At 52.6% G+C, this 11,095-nt stretch overlaps 1 protein-coding gene across 1 annotated transcript in view; it reads right to left on the reverse strand.

The window, feature by feature from the left end:
• Positions 1–3,010: 3,010 nt before the first annotated feature.
• Positions 3,011–11,095, reverse strand: part of SH3PXD2B (SH3 and PX domains 2B) — a 92,591-nt gene continuing 84,506 nt past the window's right edge. The window contains exon 13 of the mRNA XM_010851292.1: positions 3,011–9,435. Within this exon, the coding sequence (XP_010849594.1) occupies positions 7,837–9,435 (1,599 nt within the window). The 3' untranslated portion in view covers positions 3,011–7,836. The remainder of the gene's footprint in view (positions 9,436–11,095) is intronic.

Raw genomic sequence — 11,095 nt, forward strand, 5'->3', positions numbered from 1 at the left:
TCCACTTGGAGAGCTCCAAGTTAGACCAATAGCAAATAGGAAGACTTGAAGCTCATGGCTCCATTCAAAGAAGTATTAATACTTTGTAATCACAATGCTGTGAGTGACAGCACTGAAGACTGGGCTGCAGGGAGGGGTGGAGTTCCAGCTGGAATTAGGAGGGATCAGCTTGAGTTCAGAACTCAAGGTAGAGATGAAATGTAAAGTTTGACCTTTTCCAGCATTTATGACATGAAATAGTACTCTTACTAGATGCTTTGTGGTTTCAGTCTAGTACAGTTGAAGAATTAGCTATAAATAAACCCCCTCTCAGATAGTCATACTACATGGTTTTACACAAGGAGCTTCAAAAAGTTCTGCAAAAAAACAGAATAAAATGAAGAACCCCCACACCAAACAAAAACAGAATAACTTAATTTTACCAAGCAGTTCTCAAATGAATGTGTTCACAGGACACTTATTTCATTATGTGTTGATACTTGTTTTGGAGAGCACACTTTAGAAAATGCTGAATGGAAAAATTATAGATTTATTCTATTAAGGAGCTATAGATCCAAGGTCATCCTCATATTAGCTGTGACAGTCTATGAACAATTTCTCAGACTATTAATTTCCTCATCTATAAGGGAGGTGAAGTCGCTCAGTCGTGTCCGACTCTGCGACCCCATGGACTGCAGCCTATCAGGCTTCTCTGTCTGGGATTTTCCAGGCAAGAGTACTGGAGTGGGTTGCCGTTTCCTTCTCCAGGAGATTTTCCCAACCCAGGGATCAAACCCGGCTCTCCCGCATTGCAGGCAGACGCTTTACCATCTGAGCCACCAGGGAAGCTCAACTATAAAATGGGTATAATCCCGACCTAGAAGAATTGCAGTGAAGATTGAAGAGACAATACGTACAAGGTAACTAGCCACGGTGGCACTAGTGGTAAAGAATCACCTACCAAGGCAGGAGACACAAGAGATGTGGGTTCAGGTCAGGAAGATCCCCTGGAACATGAAATGGCAACCTGCTCTAGGGTTCTTGCCTAGAAAATTCCATGAACAGAGGAGCCTGGTGGGCTATAGTCCATGGGGTTGCACAGAGTCGGACACGACTGAGCACGCAGGCTCGCAACCAGCCAATAGCATGTACTCAACAAAAAGTAGGCCTTTCCTCTTAATTGCAGCGTTAGGTTTTGGAAACAGAAAGTAGTTCTTGAGTATGATTTTGAATCCAGGAAAGAATTACATCAGGATAAGAAATGTGCCTAGATTAGCATTTGGGAGGAGACATATTATGGGGTAAAAAAGTCAGTTTTAGGGTCAGACATGCCATGTCCTAGCTATGCAAGACCTTCAGCCAGTGTCTTCACCTTCCTGAAACTTAGCACCTTCACAGGTGTAAAATGCAGTATCTACTTCACGGAGCATTCTGAGGATGAAATGAAAGTGTAGGCAATGTGCCCCCAGGCCTGGCACACAGCAAATGCTCAGAAAAATAATGGTGACATGATCACATTAGTATGACGCGCCATTTTTGAACACTTATACAATGCCAGGCAAGCAGCTGAGTTTGGACATTTCTTCACAGTGCAGCATGCAGACCATTTCCTCACAATGTACTTAAAACTTTTTTATTTGGCTGCACCGGGTCTTAGCTGCAGTACGTGGGACCTTAGATCTTTAGTTGTGGCACGTGAACACTTAGTTGCTTCACGTGGCATCCAGTTCCCTGACCAGGGATCAACCCCAGGCCCCCTGCATTGGGAACGCAGTCTTAACCACTGGGAAGCCCCACAATGTACTTTTAAAGGATGCAGATTCCTGCTGATTCTGACCTTCAGGGGCTGCAGCCCCGGCATGCACACTTTGGCAAGCCCCCTGACTAAATCTTCTGGTCACCAAAATTTGAGAACTGGTGACTGGGAGGCATGGGGGTTGCAAAATGACGAGGTGTCACACCTGGAGCAGATGGACAGAACTAGAGAAGGAATGGGAAGAGTGGCCCCTCGATATGAGCTTTACCCCCGAGTTCACCACGACCCCTTGGAGTGTTTGCAGCTGTGGGTGAGCAGGCTCGTGCTTGGCATGGCATTCCTGCAACAGGAGAGGACTGGTGAGTATGCCAGTGCCAAGGCAGACCTGAAGGAGGGGAATGGTAAGAGACCCCTGAGAGACAAAGTCGTAACTCCTGACCAGTTCCCATCCCAAGCCATGAGGCTGTGGGGCCGCTGCGCACCTGCCCTGGGAAGCCATGCCGTGGTCATTAGCAGTTGTGCTCTTGTGACTAAGCCCTCCTGGTTTTGGAGATTTGGGAGAAAATGCTCCTTGGCGGGGGGGAGGGGAAGGAGCAGGGGGTAAACCACATAATGACTTTTCTTATGGGAACAGAGTTTAATATATGAACAAAGATGATTCTTATGGTGCACCAGAAGATCACAGCTTTAGACTGTTTCCTCCAAGGCGGGATGAATACTGTATATAAACACTCCCCCTTCAAGTTCTTCTGTTGCAGGGGCTCTGCTTGGTTCCATTCTTCTGTTCTTAGGAAGGTGGGCGGTCACGTCCTTTTGTTTAAAGATTCACCTGGGACTGAGGAGGCTCCACACTGGTGGTTGGCTTTTCCTTAACTCAGCCCTTTGGAAAGTCCAACAGGCAATGCTCTCCGCCTCCCAGGAGAAAGCGGCCTGGGCAGTCCTAACCCTGGCTACACCCACCACCTCCCTGTCCATCAGCAGGCAATGCCAGAGAGGTCCAAGCTCTCTGAACACATAAAGTTTTCCATCTTTAGACACCGGGCCAAGATGGAGGAGACCCAGCAAATACAAGGAAGCTTGCTCTTGGTTTCTGAATACTGCAGTTAAAAGAATCAAAGTGCACAAGAGCCCAGAGAGAAGTCATCCCTATTTCTAAGCAATGCCCAAATCGAGCTCACACAGGCTTCTGCTTTCTGATCTTCGAATCCAGGCCAAGACGTGAGGGCACAAAGCTACTCACCCTTTCTTCAGCCAAATAAAATCCATAGACACATCTTCACAATGAAGCTTGAAACCAGTCAAGCACTCTTTATTAAAAAAAAAAAGAAAGGTCTAATGGTAAAGTATATAGTTTATACATGCTACAGCTAACTCATTGTTCATCGCCCCTCCCCCTCACATTATATATGTTCATGTATTTTTTTGTGTGTGTGTGAAAAGGAAACAAAAAACACCACCAGAATTTGTCAGCTTGCCACGGGTACGAGGAGTACTGAGATACCCAGAGACCTCCAGCATCGTCTTGGGAGCAGACACCAGGTGGTGGGCAATGCTGTCAGTGCCCACTGTTCTGGAGGCATGCCAGAAACATCCTAGTTACTTCGTGGCTTCCTGAAGCAGGAAATGTGGGTTGTAGCCAAGGTGACCATTGTGTCATCACCCCCTGAGAATGAAGGGGGCTGACTATTAACGATTTCTTGGGCACAATGGCATAGACAGGCACACACCGGGATAAAATATGGACACCTTTAGTTGTGTTAGGATTGCTTATTGCTGTAGTAAGCCTGGCAGGGGCACCTCCTTTTGTATGTTTATAAAGACCCGGAAGTGAAGGATGCTGGCCGTGGCACTGGGTTTGGTCTCTTTAAGGACAACAGAAGTTGAGTCCCTTGTCCCCGAGTGGAGCCAAAAAGGCTGACTTTGGAGTATAGATAGAAGTGGCAGAGAAGGTAGGATGCTGGCACACAATGGGTGGCTTGAGAACTTGGCAAGGTAGCACCAGAAAGCCGATGTTACCCCCAGGGGCTGGATGGTACAATCTGGGGTTGGGCCACTCTGGAGTCCATTCGATTTAACCCTGCAGCTCCACAGCTCTGTGATCTTCATGGGCTGAGGCGCATCTGGACGTGAGAAGCTTAGCCAAGTTAGGAGCAATTCCTGCAGGCCACGGGAGGGCTCTCTGCACCCTCAGGCCTCAGTGCCAGCCAGTCTCCTCCTCTTTCAGGCCCCACGGTCTGACGATAGGTCATCTTTGGTCTATGTCATATATGGCTGTTTGCAGCAGAAGCCCTGAAGGGTGGGCCTGGAAAATCAAGGAGGGGACAAGACTGCCACACGTGACTCAGGCTGTTTTGTGTCCAATGTCACAGCCCAAAGTGAAGGGCGAGACCTCCCAGAGAGCAGCCCGAGACTCAAACAGAGGATGGGAGCTGAGCCGGGCCACGCACACGCCTGTTCTTGATGTTGACTTGCCAGCTATTTGAGGGCAGGAGCCATTTCTTCTCCATCCCACTGAGTACAAACTGAATGAATACTAGACTGTCCCTTCTCTCAGCCTAAGCAGAGGGCCTTCCAAACTGGGGAGATTTGGCACTGGTCCTTTAATGTGGCAAGTTTGTTTTCCTACATTCTATTTGATGAGGAAATCCCCAGTGTGCCCAGAAATGTTTTAAGGCCAAGAACTTGGCCTAAGAAACCAATCACAGCGAGAGGCTTTGATGCCTAACACACCTCCTGGAAGCCTGGCAGGGCTCCAGCTGCAGCCCAGCTCTCCCCAAGTCTCATCCTGAGACTGGGACATAAATCCATCAAATGGCAAATAAATTCAGAGTAAAAAACTTGAGCAAAGGCTTATTTTAGGTCCTAAAACTGTTTTTCCCAAAGATTTAGTGTTACCACGAGCTGCAGTCTTACCCTAAGATGTAAGATAAGATAGCCATCCCAAGGATACCTGCCTTTTTTGGACTGGCATTTGGCCTGTGACCTACTGACGTGTGTGATTGTGGGGCCGGGGAGGAAAAATCTAAATTAAGAGGGAGGGTCACTGCTTCCCTGAAAGCATCATCAACATTTCACTGCTGATGGCAGAGGAAAGGTCATGGGCCCTGGGGAGAAAAATTCCCGGATTCAAGTCTTGGCTTGGTCACTGTTTGGATGATGCTGGGCATGTGACTTCATCCTCTGAACCCCAATGTTCTCACTGCAGATTGGGGCTGACCCTATGCACCTCACAGGGTTGAAGCGAAGAGGATGTTAAAGGAGGGAGTGTTGAGCACCGGTAACCTGCCCGGCGCTCGGCACGGCAGATACTCCTACGGCCCCACGCCATTCCTATGACGTGTGCCACGGTGGTGACTCCAGGTCCAGGAAGTTTGCATTTGTTCCAGCAAAGGCTCACAGAGTGGTGGCTACAGTCCTGGATGGTGTAAACCTAGGTCCCCAGGGGAGGACAGCGAGGGAGCGCCCCTGGCCACCGGGACCACCCCTTGCAGCTACCTGGGGAAGTGCTGTCACTGCGATAGGAAGAGCTGGAGAGACAAGACTCAGGCTACAAAGGCATCCTCAAGAAAGAATGGTGAAGAGAGAGGAGTGTGGCTTTAGTACCTTCAGTTCATGTCAGAATAATAGTAAAAAGGCGAATTCTTTCAAGTGCAGGGAAAACTTTCTGCCCTGGAAAAGGGAGAAGCTGTCCTTCCCACCTAGCTGACCCCTCAGAGGAGGAGATGAGGTCAATGACAAACCCCTTCAGTGGAATCCGCACACAAGAACCCAAGCTCTTCACAGCCAGGCATGGAGCCACCCACGGCCTGGTCTTTACTCAGCGCCTGGCACATGGGCTCTCACAAAATAGTGAAAAGTTTCATGAAGGCAGAGAAAGAATTGGAAAAAAAAATTGAGAGTTATGTCTTTTGAAAGGTAGTCAAATCCTACATAACAGCTTCACAAATGGTGTTTAAACCAACGTGGGTCAAAAACAGGGAAACATGCTACGGAGCCTCCCCCAAGACGAGGTGACCTTGGAGGGTGGGTGGCCCTCTCCCATTCTCTCTCCTGCCTCTGGCTGCTACTCACCCCTGCAAAGTTCTGGGCACAGGGCCAAGGGGCAAGCGGGTGCTGCAAGGGAACCTTGGAGCCCTGCCCCAGACTCTGGGGTGTGGGATGTACAGACCTGCTGAAGGAAAGAATAAAGATGCTACTGTGGATCAGGGGAGGCTCCTTCTCCTGCAGCAGCGTCCACAGCCCACGTGGCAGTGGGGGCGGGGGCAGGACGGGAGTCGGGGGAGAGCGTAGAGGACTGTCTGCACATCAGTCCTTGGCACTGCGAGCAGCCCCCAGGAAGCCACGAGAGCATGGCAGCAGATGACGGCTCTGAGTCAGAGCCTCTGGGGCAGGACGGGGCTACTTCCTGTCCTGCAGGGAAGGGGGGGATAGGGTGTGTGCTGCCCTCTCATGTCGTTCCCCAGCCCTACCCCAGCCCAGGCAACCTGGGCCACAGGCTGTGGGCTAGGAGCCAGAAACCCTGGGTCCTGATTCTTGTTCTGTAGTGTAACTGTGCCTCTGTGTGCCTCAGTGAACCACATCAGTCAAATGGGTGCAAGGGCTGCCCTGGGTTCCTTCCCACGAGACCACAGAGAGGGAGAATGCGTGGAAAAAAAAGAAAAGGAAAAAAACTACTCTTCGAGAACCAGAGAGCAGCAGGAAGCAGCAGCAGAGAGAGACAGAAGGTTCTGCCTGGCCCCTGGGCTCCGCTATGGGGCTACTGCTTAACTCTGCTCAGTCTGCTGGAGATCCAGCCGCTGGCCCTTGAGCCACTGGGGCCCCTTGGGACTGGCCTGTGAGACCACCTTGGCTCCCCTTGCTTCATAAGCTCTATCCCCCGGGGGGCACAAGCACAAGAGCAGGAAGCAGGGCTCCGTGGCAACACCAGGGTGCTGGGCAGCCCCTGGGTGGTGCAGCTGTGGGGGTTCAGGGCAGCCTTTAGCAGATGCCACAAGGGGTTGGAGGGGTGGTGGGAGCGGGAGCAGCCACGTGGCCCCCTGACACACACCCATGGCAGCCCGCCGGTATCTCCCTCTCCCCCGCCTGGTTGGCTCTCACAGGGCACAGGCATGGAGGTCAGGCCAGCCTAGACTCACACCCCCTTCCCTCCTCTTCCCAGCTAGTGTGCCCTTGGGCACACCGAACCCCAGTTTCCTCATCTATAAAACAGGTACACTGGATCAGAGAGGGCTATTGTGAGGGCTCCACATGAAGGGAAAGTGCCAAGTACAGCGTTAGGCACCAATTAGCTACTCAGCAAAGAGGAGTTCCCAGGGGGTGTGGCCTGTGAAGGGTCCCCTTTCTCAAACGAACTTTGAGATTCTGGCACTAGGGAGGCAGAAGTGAAAGGCCCCCCAAAAGCCTTGGGGATTCTTGTTTAAATGCATTGGATTGGACCAGAGTCTGCAGCAGGAAAGTGAAGCATGCTTGTAGCTGGCTGCACTCCTCTAGAACTGATCACGGTCCCAGCACAGAAGGGAGGACGGCTGGGCGGGCCTCCAGGCCCCATGCCTGGGGCAGCTGCATCTGCTTGAACCTGAGAGGCCCGGGGACCTGAGGCCTTGGGCAAGAGGACACCTCCCTGGGATCAGCAACAGAGCCGACTTCTACACGAGAAAGTTCTTTCTGGGACCAGGCATTTGGGAAGCGAGTGAATCAAGTCGGTGGACATGAACGAACTGGGTAGGAAGCTGGGGACATTCTTAGGACTCTGTCTGATCCGAGCAATGAGAAACCGTTTCTGCAGTTTCTCCAGATGATGGGTTCTGGTCCCAGAAGCCTCAGAGAGTCAGGGTCCCACTGCTGGGTGGGCAGCAAGCTGCTGGGCAGGAATGCCACTGGCCTTAAGGCAGGGATGTTGAGTCAAGAGAAAGGGGTGTGGCCTCGAAGCCTCCAGGGGATGCTATGATGGGAGGGATCACTCTCCAGCCGGGAAAGAAACCACAGTATTCCATTCTTCCTTCCTTTGACGTTGCGTGGAGGATGATAAATTAAGAGGCATATTAAATATGTGGGTAAAGCCAGCAGGGACACGCAAGACCTCCAGGCAGGAGAGGAGGCGGCTAGGGCTTCTTTCTGAGATAGTTGGAAGGAATCCACCCTTCCCAGGACGGGGCCCCACTCTGGACCTGGCAGAACCACCAGCCGCTGCTGTTCTTTTCCCGGACCTCGAACACCGTCCCCTCCTGGAAGCTGCTGGTATCTTGGTCTCCTTCAAAGTTTGCCACGGCCACGTACAAGTCCTTCGGGCCGTCGGTGCTGGGGAAGGGGCCTGCAGCCACTTTCTCCTTGTTTTCTCCCGTCTTGCCCATCATCCGTGGCCCCAGCCCACCTTTGCCTCGCATGTCATCCTGGCCCCCTGAGGAGTTGGAGAGAAAAGGTTTGGCTTTCGGGGGGACAAGCAGGGCCCGGCCTGGGGCAGGAGCTGCCTTGCCTTCACTGCTCTCCCGCTGCGGCCCTCTGACCTCTGGAAGGGGCCCTCTGACCTCTGGAAGGGGCCCTCTGACCTCTGGAAGTGGACCTCTGACCTCTGGAAGGGGCCTAGATGATGAGGAGGTTTTCTTGGGGGGTGGCGGTCTCCGAGGTGGGACCACAGGTCTCTGGAGGGATGCCTCTTGGAGAGGGACTGGCGTGGCCTTGGGCACAGGATCGGTGGTCTTGGCTGGCCTTGGAGGGGCTCTGCAGGGCGCCTCCTTTGGGCTGGGCCCCTCCTGCTTGCTCGTCCTGTCCTGGGCACGGCCAGGCCCCTCCCCTGGAGGGAAGCCACGACTGAAGGCCCCATCCTGGCCTCCTCCCGCCTGGTGGCTGCTCTCTCCGTCTACAGAGGCCTTCTCCTGGGACTTGGCAGGCCTGAGCTTGCTCCGGAGGTTACAGATGTCCACTTGGTCTTCGCCCTGAGGTGGCTCTGTCCTGGGTGAAGGAGCTGGTTTTGGCCTAACCTGAGGTTTGGACTTCAAGAAAAGGTTCTGGGGAACGGCTTCCGGCTTCTCCTCCGGCAGGCCAGCTTTGGATTTGGAGATAGGTCGCAGGCTGGGCTTCTTCACCTCCTTGGCCAGCACTCTGTGGCCGCACTCCAGCCCTGTCTCATTTTTCAGCTGGAACAACTTGCTTTTCTCAGGTTTGGGCTCTGCTTTCCTGCTGTCCCGGGCTGGCAGGGCGTGTTTGGCTGGGACCATTGGCAAGATCATGCCAGGTGGCTTGGGTGAGGAACCCCTGAACTGCTCCATCCTCTGCCGCTCCTGCAGTTCCTCTTCCGACTTGATGATGGATTCTTTCCGGGGAGGGAGGCTGGGTTTCTCCTCCAGGTCGGGGTCTGAGATCTCCTCGTAGCCTGCACACGAAGACGTGTCTGAAGACGCCTTCCTCAGCACCTCCTTACCACCCTTCCAGTCTTTGGCCCACGGCGTCCCGGAGTCCCCTGCGCTGTGCGGGGCGTCGGGCAGGGGCCGGGAGGGGCCGCTGGCTTCACTGCCCGAGCTGTTTTCCATTGCTGCTGCGTCCCCCAGCCGGAGCTGTGCCACCTCGTTGGGCAACGGAGCCAGGAAGTTGGGTCTTGAGGCATTGCTAGTCTTCTTATACTTGTCAATGAAGGTCGCTGGGGCCCATCCCTCCTTATCTTCAATCTGAATGTACCACCAGCCGCTTAAGTTCTTCTCAATCACCTGAAAGGGAGGGCAGAGGAAAGCTCTGAGTAAGAATGGAGGCAGGGCCAGGGGCCAGGGTGGGCCGGGAGAGCCCACATGCGACTGAGGCTCTACAATCAGAGACTTTACATTCGGCAGGTTCCCAGACTGTATCTACCAGGCGGACCATCTATGGAGACTGCTGTGTATAAGAAACATCTTACACAGGGGTAGGTGCTTGTCTACTTTAGGATTCCTCAAAAAAGCAGTCCTTGAGACATGAACTCTGGTGTAGGTAGGTAATTTGAGAGATGGTTCCAGGAAGCGGAAGTGAGGAAAGGGAGGGCCAATTAGGAACAGGTTAAGGCTCTAGGCCTACTACTACTACTAAGTCACTTCAGTCGTGTCCGACTCTGTGCGACCCCAGAGACGGCAGCCCACCAGGCTCCCCCATCCCTGGGATTCTCCAGGGAAGAACACTGGCGTGGGTTGCCATTTCCTTCTCCAATGCAGGAAAGTGAAAAGTGAAAGTGAAGTCACTCAGTCGTGTGCGGCTCTTAGCGACCCCATGGACTGCAGCCTATCAGGCTCCTCCATCCATGGGATTTTCCAGGCAAAAGTACTGGAGTGGGGTGCCATTGCCTTCTCTGAAGGCTCTAGGCCAGCGGGGCTTAATTCAACAGGACCCTATGAGAGACAGTGCAGAATCAGACACGGGGTGGGGACACTGACCTCCTGACTCCTAGTCCCCCCACCGCCTGGACATTAACCTCCCCCCTTTTGGGGTGGTGCGCTCAGGTGAGCATAGGGGGTGGGAAGCAGTCAGGGGGCGGGGATGCAGGGCAGTCCACCAGCAGCGTCTGCTAAAATTCTGAAGTGGTTCAAGACAAACCCCCAGTACAGCCCAAACTAGCCTTGATCATTGCTCCTTTGGTTGAGCACCAGACAAAGATGCTGGCTGGTGTTTACAGGCATGGTGTATGAAAAACGTGCATCCTTAACTGTGGAGTCACACCCGCTCCTGTATGGATACAGGGGAACTGATGCTGATGGAAGTTTAACAGACCCCCCTCTCATCTCTCTATCCCTCTGGGACACAGGCTCATTGACTGGCTCATTGACTGGAATGGTGGGTAGAATCACTCATATTATTTAAGATCTTATGTTTCCTGTCTCCTTTTTGTTTAGAACCATGTGGCTGAATTCACATGGGTGAAAAATGTACATGCTCGATATTATGGGCTGCATTGAGGCGCCCCCCCCGCCCCGCATTCACACACTAAGCCCTAACCTCCCTACCTTAGACCGTGACTATATTTGAAAACAGAGCTTTTAAAGAGGTAATTAAGTTAAAACAGGGTCGTTGGGGTGGGGTTGTGAATTGTTATCCTTTTAAGAGAAGATTAGGACACAGAACATCCAGCGTGAGGGGAGACCACGTGTGAACCCAGGGAAGTGACCGGCTGTGAACCAAGAAGAGGCTAAACCTGACACCTTGACCTTGAACATCCAGCCTTAAGAATATGAGAAAATACACCTCTGCTGTTTAAACCAACCAGTCTGTGGTCTTTGGTGAGGGCAGCGAGGGCAAACGAATACACAGCAATACGTCAGCAGGCTCTGTGCACAGGAGAGCTGACTAATCATTACAGCCACCCGAGAAGACAGGGATTTTCACGCCATTGTCCACTTGCAGAGC

This window comes from Bison bison, unplaced genomic scaffold (assembly GCF_000754665.1).
Source record: "Bison bison bison isolate TAMUID 2011002044 unplaced genomic scaffold, Bison_UMD1.0 scf7180017864301, whole genome shotgun sequence".
In the NCBI taxonomy this organism is placed as follows: Eukaryota; Metazoa; Chordata; class Mammalia; order Artiodactyla; family Bovidae; genus Bison; species Bison bison.